The following is an 18,303-nucleotide window of genomic DNA, read 5'->3' as shown; positions in this document are numbered from 1 at the left end:
GCTTCTCCAAATCAAAAATTCCCTCATAATCGTTAACCTCCAGTGTTCACATTTACAAAGTATTTACCAGTTTTCCACTTTGATTTTACTTTATATATGCTTAATTTGGTAGAATGTAATTTTCTAAACAGTCTGTGACCCCTATGGTAAGAACTGCTGCTAAAGATCGTGCATATTTAGGTACACAACCAGTTTCTCCCTAGGACATTCTAATCTATAGAAGTGCTTATACCCAATCATACACGCAAGTGGCATTTGAGTTCAACGTTTAAAGGAGGGGAAAAGAAGAAAACAAAAAAAAAAAAAAACAAAAAAAAAAAACACATTAATTTTTTTAAAGAGTTCATATAAAAAAAAAATATATATTAATATTAAAACTCTTTAAAAAAGTACAAAAAGAAAAGAAAAATGAATAGTAGTTCTAGGATTGACTGTTCTTAAAGTGTCCTTGCCTTACATTTATTTCATTTCAATAAGCGTGCAAGCACGGTTCCTCAGCCAAATGTTAGAATATTTCAAGGCATTTTTTCATTAAATCTGATCTTAAAACGTTGCTTTAAAATTATTCACCATTTGCTGAATCTGGAAAAAAGTTAGGCATAGCCTTTAATATAGCAGGTCTTTGCTCTAGATACCACCAATGAGCCATTTTCTAATTTAAAATGATTTTTGGACTCCTGGACAGTTCATTATGAGGGAAAGTACACAAGTCTGTAGGTTGAACAGTCAGGTTTACTGTAAACCACAAAACATTTAAGCATTAAGCACTACTGAACTATAATCTCACAAAAGTAGGCGCACACTAATCTTTGAAACAGAAACTTGAAGGGTAAAAGTTCTATGGTATCAGCATAGCAAGATTAAGTGTTAAGAGGAAATGCTTCCAATTAACAGATGCCAATGTTTAAGGCAAGCGGTCAAGAGAACATTAAAATGGATCATGGCCGTGGAGGCTGCACCAGTTAGGTTGGAGAGAAAACCACAACAGTAGACTTTAATCCATTTTCAAGATCAATATAATGAAACACAATCAGATGATTTAGAATTTGGCATGACTAAACAAGGCTACTTACTTGCCTTTTCACCACTATAAAGTGTAGCAATGGGTAATTAGTATGGTCCCAGCAGGAGCAGCTCTATACAAACACCACGATACAATACAGTGGTTAATGTTTGAGAAAAAAAGAAAACTCATACCTGGTTTCTGTTGCATGGAAGTCTCAGAATTGGAGCAGCTGTGCAAAGTAAAAAAGGTAACCCAATGCCTTCCTATGTGATGTAGTCCTCCACTATGAAGAAAAAAAACAAAAAAAACAAAAAAAACAAAAAAAAACACATTTAGAGTCATTTACATTAATTAAAAAATCCTTTAAGATTGAAATGGTGGCCCCATACCAAATGGTCTTATCAATGTTAAGAGGCTGGAGGCTTGGTTTTGAAATTTAGTTTATAAGGCAAAGGGGAAGAGGGGGAACACACACACACACACACACACACACACAGGGTTTAAACATGCTTAGCCTGCACAAGGACTACCTGCCCCATGTGGCTACATTCATGAGAAATCATGAAATTTAATTCCCTGAAAACAAGAGCAAAAGAATAGCAGGCAGGGGCTTAATTAGGGTTGGACTAAAGCCATGCTTAGATTAAAAGTAGGATGGTGTATTTATTAGGGGAGTGTGAAGTCACTACCGAGGCATTTTCCATGCCCACATAGTTGTGCAAAATGTGCCATGTTAAAGGACACTGGTGATGTATTTCATGAAAAAAGGTACTGAAATCATTTCACAGCATTGACTATGATAATGTCAAAGTTTGAAACTTATACAATCTAACATCTTGTGTAAAGATCACTGAAATCACACTAATGGAAGTTGGGCATGTGCCATTGCTTGAAATTGCTTTTAACATTCTAGTTTTTGGAAAGAGTAGGAGGACTATTGCACATTACTTTATACTTTAATCCAAAGACTTAACCACTTCTGTGCCGCGGACATAACGGTTATGTCCCACGGCACAGTTCTCATGTGCCGAGGACATAACCATTACATCCTCGGCACGGAGCTCAGAGGGAGTGCTGGCGCTCCCTCTGTGGGCTTCCCAAAGGCAGGGCTAGAAGGTGAAGCCCTTCCCCCTTTCACTCCCATTTTTCCCTCCTCCCCCCGTAATGTCAGCACGCGGACATCACAGGGTGGCGGTCGCACTGGAAGCCATTTGCTTCCAGTGCGACGAGGGAGAAACAGGGGTGAGTTTCTCCTCTGGCGGGTCGGGGGGGGGGCGGGGGGGCTTTTCCTTTCCCCCGGTGTCTGAGCATTCCTGCTGGCCGATCACATTGCGATCGGGCAGCAGGAATGCCCCTAGACGCCAGGGATTTTTTGTTTTATTGTGCTGTGTGCGTCGGGAGCGGCCCCTTGGGCAAGGGTTGCTCTCCTTTTGGGGAGATGTTTGTGGCCATTTCTGCCACCCCTGGGGGCAGAAACCACTAGAACTCTGGGGAATTGAACTGTTGGCCATTTAGCCACTTAAACACCAAAGATCGTGTGTGTTAGTGGATGGGGTGGCCCCTCGGGGGGCAAGGATTGCTCCCCGTGTGGACACTACTAAAAGATATTTTCTGCCCTCCTTGGGGCAGATAGGCTTTTTTTTAGTAGGCCCATCTGCCCCTATGGCAGAATCCACTTGGGCACCAATTTCAAAATGCTCGATGGTGGGAGGTTTGTCAACTGACAAAGTATTTGCATTGGTGATAAATTTGTTTTCCTCCTTTTTGTTCTAGTTCAAAGCTTTTGCTTTCTTTGCTGTGGCTCCTTGCGGTTTTGGCGGTGGTTGACCTGCGGTTTGCATAGTTGCATGTTTTAGTTAACAAAAAACAATTTACTCCAAAGGAGTATTGTTGCCATGCATGAATGGCTGGTTTGTAGGTGGTGTACTAAATGCAGTTGTGTGAAATTGTCCTTAGACTTGTGCACAATGATTTGTGTCGTTTTTATTTCCAATTTGCTTTTTTCTTTCTTTCTAGTGGGATATCATCGGTGATTGCTGTGTGTGCAGAGTAGTAGCTGGTGATTCAAGCTTTCAGGCAAGTGAGCGTTAGTTTGAGTTTATAACTCTTACTAATAAAGCTACACTTCATTACTTATCTTCCACAGTGCTGGTTGTTGGTAGTGCATTTGTCCAGTTAATTTTCATAGGAGAGATCATGGATAGCCGCAGGATGACCGCTCAGAAGGTATTTGGTATGCTTTGAGTCACTGTCTGATCATGAGATGGACTCTGCATCTGAGGCAGAGGAGGAAGTGAGAGATTCTGGCAGTGAAGTTTGTCGGAGTGAAATCTTCGGATGAGGAAGCCACACTCCGTGCAGATGAAGGGCCTGCTTTAGAGGAGGACAATGATGTGCCATTAGTGCAGCAACCTGGGGCTGAAAGGTTTCCCATTAGAAGACCTGAACTCTGGGTTGCCCCAAACATGGAACAGCCAGAGTTGCCTGCCTTTACTGGTCTCTTGGGGAGTAGAGTCAATACAGAGACCTTTTTGCCTGTCAATTTCTTGGAGTTATTTGTGGATGATGTGTTTTTGGAAGAGATTGTTCAGCAGACTAATTTGTATGCGGAGCAGTATTGGAGGGACAACGCTGCTAGACTTAGGCCACTCTAGAGCTACCCAGTGTATTTCCACAAATTCAGAGATTAAAAGGTTTTTGGGTTGGACTCTTGATGGGGTTGATAAGGAAGCAGTCTTTGGCTTCTTATTGGTCTACTAGTCCTTTGATGGCAACAGCTATATTTCCTGCAACCATGAGTCGTATCAGTATTTGCTTCTTCTTAGGATGCTGCTTTTTATTGACAATGCATTAGCCTTGCCACAAGATCACCCTGATTCGGACAGTCTTTAAGATTAGGCCTGTCCTTGATCATATTGTAAATCGGTTTTCAGAGGTCTATGTTCCAGGCAAAGAAATAGCTGTGGACGAGTCTTTGGTCCTCTTCAAGGGTAGTTTGGTTTTTAGGCAGTACATTCCTAGCAAGAGGGCACAATATTGAATTAAATTGTATATGCTGTCTGAAAGTAGTACAGGATGTGTATAATTTCAGTGTTTACACTGGTAGGGATTCCAGTATTGACCCCCGACCCTTCCCCCTTCTCACCCCGCCCTACCCCCCTCCCCCGGGTTGTCCTCCCACTTTTGGAGTTACTGAGAAAATTGTGTGGGTACTTGGTAGACAACTGTTCAAAGGTCACCATTTGTATGTAGATAACTTCTACACTGGAGTGCAGTTGTTCAAGGAATTGTTTAGGAGTAGACACTTGCTTGTGGCACAATTCATTATAACCAGAAAGGCTATCCGGGGGGGGTATGTATATATATAAATATAAAAACCCACGAGGGGGAGTGTTCAGTGCCTTGCGGAATGATGAGCTGCTAGCTTTGAAATTCAGACAGGAGGGATGCCTACATGCTAAGTACTATCCATGATGAGAGTACTTCCCCCCCCCCCCCCCCCCCATGACTGTTTGGGGACAGGTTGCTGAAGTGCGCAAACCTGTGTGCATTTTAGATTATAATAAGCACATGGGAGGTGTAGATGGAGTTGATCAAAGGTTGGAACCTTTGACTGCTATTCGTACGTTTTGCACTTTTCTTTGTAGGATCACCGCTGAAGAACAAATTTCATACCACCAAGTGAGGTACCATTTTTATCCGGAGACTTTGGGGGGGTGGAGTGGAGAAGGATGTTGGGTGGGAGGAAATTTGTGTCTCCACTCATATTCCAGAACTTTGTCACCGGAATGAGAATTTTTTGGGCCAAATTGAGGTTTTCAAAGGATTCTGGGTAACAGAACCTTGTCAGAGCCCCACAAGTCACCCCAAATTGCATTCCCCTAGGTGTCTAGTTTTAAAAAGTGTGCAGGTTTGCTAGGTTCCCCTAGGTGGTGGCTGAGCTAGAGGCCAAAATCCACAGCTAGGCACTTTGTAAAAAAAAACAGCTCTGTTTTCTTTGTGAAAATGTGATGTGTCCACATTATGTTTTGGGGCATTTCCTGTCGTGCCTATCCACACAAGTGAGGTACCATTTTTAATCGGGAGACATGGGAGAATACAGAAGAGCAAAACAAGTGTTGTTGCACCCTGTCTTTCTCTACATTTTGTCCTTGCAAATGTAAGACAGTGTGGAAAAAAGATGTCTATTTGAGAAATGCCCTATAATCCACATGCTAATATGTGCCCCCCCCCCCCGGAATTCAGAGAAGTGCAAATAACCACTCCTTCTCAACACCTTATCTTGTACCCATTTTGGAAATACAAAAGGTTTTCTTGAAACCTATTTTTCACTTTTTATATTTCAGCAAATGAATTGCTGTATACCCGGTATAGAATAAAAACCCATTGTAAGGTGCAGCTCAATTATTGGCTCTGGGTACCTAGGGTTCTTGATGAACCTACAAGCCCTATATATCCCCGCAACCAGAACAGTCCAGCTGACTTAATGGTGTATTGCTTTAAAAAAAAAAAAAAAAAAAAAAAAAGACATCGCAGGAAAAAGTTAGAGTAAAACGGCTGTTCTTCACCTCAATTTCAAATGTGTTTTATTTCAGCTATTTTCTGTAGGAAACACTTGTAGAATCTAAACAAATGACCACACACACACACAAAATTGACACTGTATTTTGGCTAATTTCTTAGTCTCCTTCAGGGGAACCCACAAAATCTGGGTACCTCTAGAATCCCTAGGAAGCAGGAAGAAAAGGACACAAATTTGGCATGGGTAGCTTATGTGAACAAAGTTGAGGGCCTAAGCGCGAACTGCCACAAATAGCCAAAAAAAGGCTCGGCACAGAAGGTGAAAAGGCCTGGCAGCGAAGGGGTTAATGGTCCAGTTGAAGGAAAAACGCTGAAACATTTTGGCTATTCCTCCTTTCTTGCACATATGCACTTTGATAGTGAATCAGTAAAAACGTCTGTGGCTCACACTAATTGCAGTGGTTTATAAGAGGGAGAAAAAAAAAAAAAAACACCCTCTTTCAGTGAGCTTTAACAGGCCCCGTTTCTAGAGTTTTTAGAAATAGAAATTCGCATACAAGGATGTAGTTCATAATGGTGAATGCTCTACTGCTTTGAGAAAACGGTTGACAAGTTCTCCAGTCAATGGAGTTTGAGCGTCAACTACACCTGTGGCACAATCGGAAATAAAGGAAGTACTTAAACAGCACACAAATCATGGCATCTTCTAAGAATGTCATTCACTGCCTAACACTTCAAAATGACGTGGGCTTTTCTAGTCCGAAATTTACACATTACCATTCTCCCCTGGATCTATCGTAGCCTCTTCCTCCTGCAAAGAGGTTTTTTGAGGGGAAAAACGGACACTGCAAACACTAGAATATGAATGACGCTACTCCGAGCTGAAAAAGGTGGCGCAACACAAGCGTCATTCACAATACTTTTGTATGGACCGAGCTAAAGTGCAAGATAGGTTGTAAATCAAATCAATGTTCTGCTTAAGGATAATTCTATGAAACACTGTCCCAGAACCATCTATGCTGAAAAGGGCCGAATCTCTATTTACTTCCGGTATACAAGATAGAACCATGAAGCATACCGTGGCACTGAAATTATCCACTGTACTAGGGGCCCAGAAATAAAAAGGTTTGTGTTGATTGGTCACTGGTGCGCATAAACTCCCTCAGTATGCATTAAAGACTTACTCCCAATCAGGAACATTACTGACAGTTAAAATACCCGAAGATAACAGCCTCCGGGCTCAGTACAGCTGAAATGTGAAATGGTAGCCAAACGGAAGCAGCAAGTAAAGCAAGACTTCGTAAAGGCCCCTTACCTTCTAAAGAAGTCTAATGCGTTGCTCTACAGATTCAAGAGCAAGTCTTTTGAGACCAAGCTATCTTGCAGCATGCCCATTAAATATCAACTAGAGTAAAAGCACTTTGGTTAAATTTCAACTGCACAGACATCAATATATTTCCTGACAAAACTCAGACTACAGCCAAAAAATTAATGCCTGTAAAGGGACGGTACGTAACCAGAACAGTTCGAGAGCTGAAGTGCACATTCTCCAAAATAGATTTAAGAGCAGGAAAACCCACTTTGACAGTGGGACAGCCAGCAGAAAAAAAAAAAAAAACCACTACCTCCAGATCTGGAGGTGTGATGTTATAACCCTTCTTTCCAGCCTGTCCCAAGATGCCAAAAAGGGCTAATAGAAGAAATTTTTCATACTCCTGTTTAGAGACACCCATGTTTGTAGCTGAAAACTGTACAGAGTTCAATAAGTTTATAACTGCTTTGGAAGCTCAAGGTAAGGTGGAAGCCAAGGTGCTTAAAAAAATATTGCCTGTGTAGAAAGCTGGCATATTATATATCTATCAAAATGAGATCGTGCAAAGAGCCCAGGGGTTCGTGGACAGGGGCTTGTTCTAGCAATCGCAAGGTGCTTTTTTTTGTGGGTTAGTGTGGTCAAGCAACCTTAGGCTTAGCTGAGAGGAGCATTAGACATCTGCAAATACATACAGTCAATAAATGAGGCCCACGACTGAAGGAGATCCACACCAATTTACAAGAATTGCAAGCATCTTTACATATCTTCTGGCACCTGAATCAATACTATCCGGTAAGTAAGGTGTGCAAGAGGAATCTTTACAGTTTTGAAAAGTCAATTGCAATTTCTGAAAGAGGCAATGTTATCAGCAAAACCTGTTTAGTACAGCGACTTAGGAGGCCAATCTCCTAGATTTTAGTTAAGTACTGGGTAAGAGACAGGACTACACTAAGAATGGACAGCCAGGTGCAGAAGTGTAACATGGTGTTGGGTGCCCAATGTTTTTCTATGGGGATCGGTCTGGTTGAAAAGTTGCTGCAGGCAAGGACTGGGGATCCATTTGTGAGGACCCAAAAAGTGGGTTTCAATCTTGAAATTTTCAGGGACAAGGGGACACCTTCAGTCCTCTCCTCCACAGGCCAGGGGTGACCGGTGCAGAGGTGTCCCGAGGCATTGGGTTCATCTCCACTGGAGCACTTTTGGTTGACGGGGCCTGCGTGCAGAGACAGCAGGCGATGTTGGAGGGTCCACACTGGGCAAGTCCAAGGTGGACTTAGTCTCTGGAGAGCTGGGAGGCTTATGTGAAGGCCCTGGCCTTGGAATGCAGAGTCACAGGTAATCTTGTTGAGTGGGGTATGTAAGCACCACCTGAGACCAAAGGCTCTCTTGGCAGGGTCAGACTTGTGTCTGGTGGTGACCGACTGCCTGAAACTGGTTAGTCCGCACACAAGTAGATGGTAGGTGTTCCAAGGGGCACCTCCAAACTGCCTTCTGGGTGCATATATTAATAAATCCATCAATGAGGGCTTATTAATGACATGATTGCTACCAAACATCCTTATTTTCAGTGGAGCCATCATGTAGCTGGTGAACTCATAATGGCCAGTGTCCAGTACATGTACTTAAAAATGGTTTCCATGTTCACTCACTACGTCAACAAATCAACAAAGACATAGAGGCATAGAGGCATATCTGAACCTGCATTTTTTTGGCCTCACATGTAATATAATGCGTAGGGCTGGAAGGTCTGCCGGGGAAGTGGGGGGGGGGGGGGGGGGGTGACACATTGCCTGAAGTGTAGGGGGCCATTGCACACAGGCTGCAGGCTATGTTGTGTTTTCACTTTTACCTGCACCAAGACAGCCTGCAATGGCAGTCTGCACATGCTAGGCGAGTGGTTCCTGAGGTTCACAATACATGCTGCAGCCCTTTAGGTCCCTCTTTGGAATTCAGGCTCTAGGTACCAAGGGTGCCAATTATTAGGGACATCGGGATATAGGGGGCCCAGAGGTATTGCCAAATGGGGAACAATTGCAGTTTTAGACAAAGAGATCTAGTACTGTGGACCTGGTTAGCAGGCACCCTATGCACTTTGTCAATATTGCATCAAATACCAAGGCAAAAGGTGAGGGTAACCATGTCAAAAAGGGTCGCTTTCCTACACTATGTTCCCGAATATCATGGACTCCAGGGGGGTTGATATCCTGGATAAAGAGAAACAAACCTATAAAAACATGACAACTAACTGGACAGTCTATAAATAACCACACTGTGGTTACGTGTATTCAAACAAGATGCCAGCCATTTAAATGTAAGCTGCCCTTCTCAATGTTCACTTCTTTACAACTCACGCAAGGAAAGGTGAGGTGACCAACAATGCTTCCCTTAATATCTTGGTAAGGGAGCTAGGGGCAACTAAGACTACACCCTACCATACACCCAGCATGAAGGTAAGGCAAGCTTTATGCTTCACACAAGATTGCACAATCTAAACATATCTAGAAAGCGTAGGTCCATTTGCTACTTGAAGCATTTTTTGTCTGCAATTGTGTTTTGGGTATTATAAGGTGCATTTTCAAACACAAGATGGTTTGATGGGTTTATTTGTGGTATGGTGGAAAGGTTCAGCTCTCCTGTAGTTAAAGGCTTACGCAATTGCCAAATGTTTCAAAGAATTTCCAGAAAAAGTATAATAAATATATATATATTATATAAAATATTATGTAATAGACCGAGATGCTAGTGCAATCAACTAATCCTGTTAACATGTTTTCAAATCTAAGGCATGTGCTTGCTGCGTTTTCTGCCTGCTGACATTTTGACTAGTTTGCCACACGTGCCGTAAAATAAAACATTAAGTAGTTTTCTGAGGCAAGTATGTATTCCTGAATCAGACTGCATGACCCAGTGTGTAGTAATTGTATAGCTCTTCAATCCAGGGGTGTGGAACTTAATAAAAAATACCTACTTGTCCATGGGACAGGTTGCTTCATAAATATACTTGTCCTGTAACAAAATCCACTTGTCCCTTTGGTGCCATGTGGTGCAGCGACAAATCATGGCAGCAGTCTCATTATATAAGGGCTTCAATAATAGCCTCTCGGATTATGCCAGGGCTCATACTATAGTAGGGTTTAAATACTATCAAATCCCTTATTTTGCCACCTTTCCAAAGATTTACATACTGAGGTTTATAGGTAGCAGTAAGCAACAGTTCCCGGTTCGGAAATCCTTTCAAGCCTCTGCAAGCCACGAACTTCCATGTTTTAGGAGTTTTAACCAGCTCTTCTCTAATGGTTTTTCCATACTGCGAAAGCTTGCCCATTTATTCCCGACAGTTGGTGGAAACAGTAATTAGAGGGAAAGGTAACTTGTAAATGCTCACCAGATTTTCACATAAGCAAATCTTGACACAAGTTTGCTTGCGCTAAAACGTAGTTCAAATATTTCTAGGAGTACCATTTCCTGGCCTACTTCTGTAAATTCTTTGTAATTCAGGAGTTGTAAACCTGCACTAATGCAAGGACATATCACGGGTGCACTTCTGACTTCCTTTAAGAACTGGGCACCTAAGTCTGGTGTTAAAAGACCTTTTGTTTATTACAATTCGGTCTCATTTCCAGTGAAGCCAGCCAATGGACAGACAGCATTGTGCTCTTTCACAAGGAGCATAACGGCAGACAAAGTACTTCTATTCTGTGCCAGGAACTATGTTGGAAATGTGTGCTTTAAGACCAAAAAATATTTTTGCTTTTGCCAATGTTGGTTATAATCGTGAGGGACCGGCAGCTTTTACAAAAACCATGTCAAAACGAGAAACACATTGATTTTCAACCTTTTGGTTTTGTCAATGTCTAACCTACTGACTTTGACAAATGGGTGTTTATTTTCAGGTTTCCCATAATCTTGAAACTGGTTACACTGATGTTTCTATTATGGATATAGCATTTTAGAAATACTAGTATGCAGCAACACATTTTACTAAATGTTTCCAATAAATGGTACCCAAAATTTTACAGCAGCTTAGCAAAACAATTGTTTCTCATTGTATTTAATGAACATTTTGATTTTAAAAAACAAATAATCCTCATTATTGCTTTCAAGTTTCTGCAAATATTTGCATCTAATCAGAGCATACTGGGAGCATTATACATAGCCTCATATTGTTCAACTTTGCAAATGTGAGTACACATTTTGATACTGGAACTATTATCAGTAGTGCTGTCGAACTTACGTTTCCTTAGCTCGCGCTCACCTTATTAAAGGCTTTGAATTAATGAACTATAAATACAAGTTCGAACACCATTAACATATGGACACAAATGTTAACTTAACTGTAGACCATACCCTTCCCTGATCTATTATTTGGAAGGTAAACTGGAAGCCAAAGGGTTTGTGCAGCAGGGGGTTGGCCCTACTTGTCCCAAGGACAAAATAAATATGAACACTTGTTGTCCTTCATCCCAAACAATGTCCTTGATGTTGGGCTGTAGGAATTCCACATACCTGTCAATCCCTGGCGACAGCACCTATGATAGTCTGCTGCATGGTTAGACACTTACAAGGTCCCAAAGGAGACCTATTGGCTACACACAAAAATCACAATTCACTGCCATACAGTTCAACACCACCGCTCATAACATCACTCAACAGGATTCCACTCCACATTACACTTTACTCAATGCTACATAAAAACACCAACATAAAACCGCTGTCATAGCAACAATTCACATACACTCCAGACCATGCCACATAATTGCTATCAGCATAATGCCACACAGTTTCACACCCTTACAATTCAGCTCCACACCACAATTCGACACCAAACCACATCATTCTGCTCAACACACCACATACATTGAATCCACACCACAGAACTCCACATAATTCAACACTACATAATTAAACTCAAGACAAAATATCATTCCACATAATGACACCATCACACTCCACATAATTCCACTACATTCAATACTACAATTACTATCCACACAATTCCACTACACACCATTGCACATAATTAAACACCACAATTAATTCCAACCCAACTCAAACATCCACTCCATAAGGAATAGGTAGAAGACAGTCATTTACACACCAATAGCTCCAAATCTGGCAAAAAAAAAAAGCCTATTGGCTTTGCCAATGCTTATTTCCTTACTAGTGAGCAAGCGCAATGGATACGACATGTAAACTGTGTTGACCCTGCAAGGAATCAGAAATGGACATGAGTAACTTCATTAATGGGCGTAGGGTGCACACTTACATCACTAATGGGCAATTATAGCTTTATTCTTGAAAAAAGTATAAAGCTGCTAGAGACCATTTGGCTAGATCCAGCACGGAATGCAATTGTTTGTGAACGCTTAACAAAATTGAAGGATTTTAAAGTGGACTTCTCTTCAGTTAATGGCTCTAGAAAATTACAGCAGATTAAGGTCATGGAAGTTCAAGATTATATCCTGCCTCATAATGTGCGCAAACAAGTATAACAATTTGGTACACATGTACAGGCAGATCTTGATTCAAGAGTATGGATTATATAGCAAGTGATAAGCTATGTAAGTAGATGGGTCTAGAACCAGTTAAAGGTTCAGGACAAATGAGATTCCCTTGTGGTTCCGTGAAAGGTAAAACACAATTTTAAAGAACAGTTAATTTAACCTCATTCACTTACAGGATGAAGAAACTGACATGACCCCAGGATTGGGACCAAGAGAAATTAGGTCCAAAGAATCACTCAAATCCTAGATCAAATGACAATAATCAGTGCAAAAAATAAAATAAAGTATATATAGATATAAAAAAAATATAAAAAAACACAACCCTCTCGTAATGCATTAACCCGTTCTGTGCCGCAGACGTAGTGGTTACGTCCTGCGGCACAGTGTTGCTGTGCCGAGGACGTAACCATTACGTCCTCGACACACAGCCCAGAGGGAGCACTCTCGCTCCCTCTGTGTGCTTCCCCCCACCCCCCCAAAGTCAGGGATGAAGGGAAAGCCCTTCCCCTTCCACCCCCAACCCCCCCCCCATGACGTCAGCGCGCAATGACTTCATTATGGGGATCTCGCCGCACAGGAAGCCATTTGCTTCCTGTGCGGCGAGCGGAGAAGAGGTGAGTTCCTCTTCCCAGTGGGTGGGGGGTTTGGGCCAAAGAGGCACCGGGGGGGAAAGGAAAGGCTTTTCCTTTCCCCGGTGTCTCTTTGAGCATTCCTGCTGCCCGATCACATTGCGATCGGGCAGCAGGAATGCCCACTAGACACCAGGGATTTTTTAATTTTTTATTTGTGTTGTGATTTTGACTTGCGGGGAGCGGCCCCTTGGGCAAGGGTCGCTCCCTTGTGGGGGCAATTATTTACGGCCATTTCTGCCCCCCTTGGGGGCAGATTGGCCTACTTTTTTAGGCAGATCTGCCCCCAAGGGGGGCAGAAAACACTTGATCACCAGGGATTTTTATATATTTGTGTATTTATGTGGGGGGGTGCCCCCTTGGGCAAGGAGCGCCCCCCCCCCAGGGGGCATAGAATTGATGGCCTTTTCTGCCCCCCTTGGGGGCAGATCGGCCTATTTTTTTTTAGGTCCATCTGCCCCCAAGGGGGGCAGAAGCCACTTAGGCACCAGGGATTGTGTGTGTAGTGGATGGGGGGGGGGGGGGGGGGGGGAGCGCACATGTACCCAGGCCATTTCTGCACCCCTTGGAGACAGATCAGTCTATTATTTTTTAGGCTGATCTGCCCCCAAGGGGGGCAGAAACCACTAGAACACCAGGGATTTTTTTTAATTTGATTATTTTTGTGGGGGGCGTCCCCCAAGGGGGGCATTGACCTGTTGCCCATTTCTGCCCCCTTTGGGGGCAAATGGGCCTATTTTTTTAGGCCCACCTTCCCCCAAGGGGGGGGGGGGGGGGAAGAAGCCACTTGGACACCAGGGATAGTGTTGTGTGTTTTTTTTTGTTTGAGGGCTGTCCCCTTTGGCAAGGGTCGCTCTCCATGGGGACACTACTAAAGGTATTTTCTGGCTTCCTTGGGGCAGACAGGCCTGTTTTTTTTTTTTTTTTTTTTAGTAGGCCCATCTGCCCCTATGGCAGAATCCACTTCGGCACCAATTTCTAAATGTTTGATGGTGGGGTGTTTGTCAACTTATGAAGTATTTGCATTTGTGATAAAAAATGTTTTCCTCCTTTTTGTTCTAGTTCAAAGCTTTTGCTTTATTTGCTGTGGCTCCTTGCGGTTTTGCCGGTGGTTGACCTGCAGTTTGCACAGTTGCATGTTTTAGGTAAGTAAAAACAATTTACTCCAAAGGAGTATTGTTGCCATGCATGAATGACATGTTTGTAGGGGGTGTACTAAATGCAGGATTGTGTGTGAAATTGTCCTTAGGTTTGTGCACAATGATATTTGTTTTGTCTTAGTTCTAATTTGCCTTTCTTTTTAGTGGGATATCATTGATCATTGCTGTGTAGTTGCTGGTGAATCGAGCTTTTTCAGGCAAGTGAGCGGTATAGTTTGAGTTTATACCTCTTACTAACAAAGCTACACTTTGTTAGTTGTCTTACACAGTGCTGGTTGTTGGTGGTGGTGAATTTATCCAGTTAATTTTAGCAGGAGAGATCATGGCTAGCCGCAGGATGACCGCTCAGCAGGTGGTTGGTATGCTTTTTGAGTCAGTCTGATCATGACTATGAGACGGACTCTGCATCTGAGGCAGAGGAGGAAGTCAGAGATTCTGGCAGTGATGTTTCTGTTGGAGGGGAATCTTCTGATGAAGCCACACTCAGTGCAGATGAAGGGCCGGTTTTAGAGGAGGACACTGATGTGCCAATAGTGCAGCAACCTGGGGCTGAAAGGTTTCCCCGTTATAAGACCTGATGTCTGGGTTGCCCCAAACATGGAGCAGCCAGAGTTGCCTGCCTTTACTGGTCTCCCGGGGTGTAACGCCAATACAGAGAACTTTTTGCCTATCAATTTCTTTGAGTTATTCATGGATGATATGTTTTTGGAAGAGATTGTTGAGCAGACTAATTTGTATGCGGAACAGCATTTGAGGGACAACTCTGCTAGACTTAGGCCACACTCTAGAGCTGCCCAGTGGATTCCCACAAATTTGGAGGAGATAAAAAGGTTTTTGGGTTTGACTTTTTTGATGGGGTTAAGGAAGCCGTCACTGGCTTCTTATTGGTCTACTAGTCCCTTGATGGCAACAGCTATATTTCCTGCGACCATGAGTCATAATCGGTATTTGCTTCTTCTTAGGATGCTGCATTTTGTTGACAATGCATTAGCCTTGCCATGAGATCACCCAGATTGACCGTCTTTTTAAGATTAGGCCTGTCCTTGATCATTTTGTAGATCGGTTTTCGGAGGTCTATGTTCCAGGCAAAGAGTTAAGTGTGGACGAGTCTTTGGTCCTCTTCAAGGGTTGTTTGGTTTTTAGGCAGTACATTCCTAGCAAAAGGGCACGATATGGAATTAAATTGTATATGCGGTCTGAAAGTAGGAGAGGATGTGTATAGTTTCAGTGTGTACACTGGTAGGGATTCCAATATTGACCCCCCTGGTTGTCCTCCCACTTTTGGAGTTACTGAGAAAATTGTGTGGGATCTTGGTAGACGACTGTCCAACAAAGGTCACCATTTGTATGTAGATAACTTCTACACTGGAGTGCAGTTGTTCAAGGAATTGTTTAGAGTGGACACAGTTGCTTGTGGCACAATCCGTTCTAACCGGAAAGGCTATCCAAGGGAGCTGGTCTGTAAAAAAACTTGACAGTGCTGTGCCTTGCGGAACGAGGAGCTGCTAGCTTTGAAATTTTCAGACAAGAGGGATGTCTACATGCTAAGTACCATCCATGATGAGAGTACTTTCCCCGTGACTGTTTGGGGCCAGGTTGCTGAAGTGCGCAAACCTGTGTGCATTTTAGATTATAATAAGCACATGGGAGGTGTAGACAGAGTTGACCAGAGGTTGGAACCTTATACTGCTATTCGTAAGTCTTACGTTTGGTATGAGAAGTTAGCACTTCACCTCTTCCACTTAGCAACCTTCAATGCTTTTATTGTGTTTAGGGATAGGTCTCCAGAGTCAAAGATGACATTTGTGAAATTTCACGAGTCAGTGATAGAGAGCCTTATTGTGGTGGAACAGGCCAGAGTTCCTAGAGAAGCAGTGGTGGAGGATGTGGCTAGATTGAAAGATCGCCACTTTGCTGAGCACATTCCTCCCACACCCAAAAAAAGACTTTCCAGCTAAGAAATGTAGTGTGTTTTCGAAGAGGTATCCGGAGGGAGACTAATGTACTGCCCAGATTGTCCTTCAAAGCCTGGGCTGTGTGTCTGTGGTTGTTTTAAGAATTACCACACCCAGAAGAATTTCTGGGAACCACCATGAGTGTAAACTCATGTCTGTTTTGTATTTTCATGTGTTCAGTTTTATGGTTAGCATTTCTGTCATGTTCTTAGAGCTTTTGCGTTTGTAGTTTTGTAATTCTTTCTACTTAGTTAGGGGTTCCTCTGTTTAAAAAATAAAATGATGCCATGGTGTGTGGAGTGGGGCCTGGCTGAGTGTACATATTGACTTGCTGTTGGCTACTGCAACACACTGCCAGCTAAACACCAGTCCACACACTCCCATCAGCTGGTGTGATTGTTGTATCAGTCATGTGGGCGTATGCAAGTGATGGGCCCTTGAGTGGCACTGTCTGTCAATGTGAGTGTTGTAATATGCTGGGCCCGTGGCTGGCGGTGTGAATGGTCTTGTGTGTGTCATGTATGAAAGTTGTGAATGGACTGTAAAGCAGTTGGTGCCTAGTCGCGGCTTTACAGCTCACAAGCTGTGAGTCATTGGTTCAGTTTTTTGCCTTTCAGTTATTAACAGTGCATTTCATTTTTGTGAAAGCTCTTGTTAGTAAAATTTGATCCACTGAACCATCACTCACCCTCATGCCAAATCCAACCAGTATGTGTGGTAAAAATGACAAAACCTGCTCCGCTGTAATCAGGCGTCGCAGCACACCTGTGACATGCTAGGTGCCTCAGGTGGGACCCCGATCATGAAGCATGCCACCAACTTGGTTGGTGGGTGAGGGGTCTTTTTCACATAACCCAAGTGCGTTTCTTTTCAAAATTTTAGTGTTTGGCACATCACGGACGTATGTGGACACATCAAAACGATAAATTACAAAACTACCTGTGTTTGGGGGGGTGGGGGAGGGCACCTATGTTTTTGGTCCTGTGTGCGGCCTTCATCTAGGGAAACCTACCAAACCCAAACATTTTTTAAAACTAGACACCCCAAGGAGTCCAGGGAGGCGTGGCTTGCGTGGATCCCCCAACATTTTCTTACCCAGACTCCTCTGTAAACCTCGAAATTTCCTTAAAAAAGCATATTTTCCTGACTTTTCTTCGTAGGATCACCACTCCAGCACAAAATTCCTACTCCCCAGTGTTCCCTCAGTCTCCCAAGTAAAATGACACCTCACTTATGTGGGTCCCCAAAGCAGAGTCAGTCTAAAGATGTATAAAAGAATGTCCTTATAAACTCGCTGTGCTATCCCCTCTATCTCTACAAGTTTTGGGCCTTATTCTGTTGCAGGCTCCTGGCCCACCCACACAAGTGAGGTATCATTTTTGTCAGGAGACTTGGGGGAATGCTGGGTGGAAGGAAATTTGTGGCTCCTCTCAGATTCCAGAACTTTCTGCCACAGAAATGTGAGGAAATGTGTTTTTTTAGCCAAATGTTGAGGTTTGCAAAGGATTCTGGGTAACAGAACCTGGTCCAAGCCACACAAGTCACCCCATCTTGGATTCCCCTAGGTCTCTAGTTTTCAGAAATGCACAGGTTTGGTAGGTTTCCCTAGGTGCCAGCTGAGCTAGAGGCCAAAATATACAGGTAGGCACTTTGCTAAAAACAGCTGTTTTCTGTGATGTGTCCACGTTGTGTTTTGGGGTGTCTCTTGTCGCGGCCGCTAGGCCTACCCACACAAGTGAGGTACCATTTTTATCGTGAGACTTGGGGGAACATAGAATAGCAAAACAAGTGTTATTGCCCCTTGTCTTTCTCTACATTTTTCCCTTCCAAATTTAAGACAGTGTGTAAAAAAGACGTCTATTTGAGAAATGCCCTGTAATTCACATGCTAGTATGGGCACCCCGGAATTCAGAGATGTGCAAATAACCACTGCTTCGCAACACCTTATCTTGTGCCCATTTTGGAAATACAAAGGTTTTCTTGATAGCTATATTTTACTGTTTATATTTCAGCAAATGAATTGCTGTATACCCGGCATAGAATGAAAACCCACTGCAGGGTGCAGGTCATTTATTGGCTCTGGGTACCTAGAGTTCTTGATGAACCTACAAGCCCTATATATCCCCGCAACCAGAAGAGTCCAGCAGACGTAACGGTATATTGCTTTCGAAAATCTGACATTGCAGGAAAAGTTAGAGTAAAACGTAGAGAAAAAC

At 43.0% G+C, this 18,303-nt stretch overlaps 1 protein-coding gene across 1 annotated transcript in view; it reads right to left on the bottom strand.

Moving 5' to 3' along the window:
- Nucleotides 1–18,303, bottom strand: part of MKNK1 (MAPK interacting serine/threonine kinase 1) — a 150,694-nt gene that overhangs the window by 119,946 nt on the left and 12,445 nt on the right. The window contains exon 2 of the mRNA XM_069232736.1: nucleotides 1,198–1,289. Within this exon, the coding sequence (XP_069088837.1) occupies nucleotides 1,198–1,213 (16 nt within the window). The 5' untranslated portion in view covers nucleotides 1,214–1,289. The remainder of the gene's footprint in view (nucleotides 1–1,197; nucleotides 1,290–18,303) is intronic.

This window comes from Pleurodeles waltl, chromosome 4_2 (genome assembly GCF_031143425.1).
Source record: "Pleurodeles waltl isolate 20211129_DDA chromosome 4_2, aPleWal1.hap1.20221129, whole genome shotgun sequence".
Taxonomy (NCBI): domain Eukaryota; kingdom Metazoa; phylum Chordata; class Amphibia; order Caudata; family Salamandridae; genus Pleurodeles; species Pleurodeles waltl.
The sequence above is the reverse complement of the archived record's forward strand: the minus strand, read 5'-3'. Positions and strand labels throughout refer to the sequence as shown.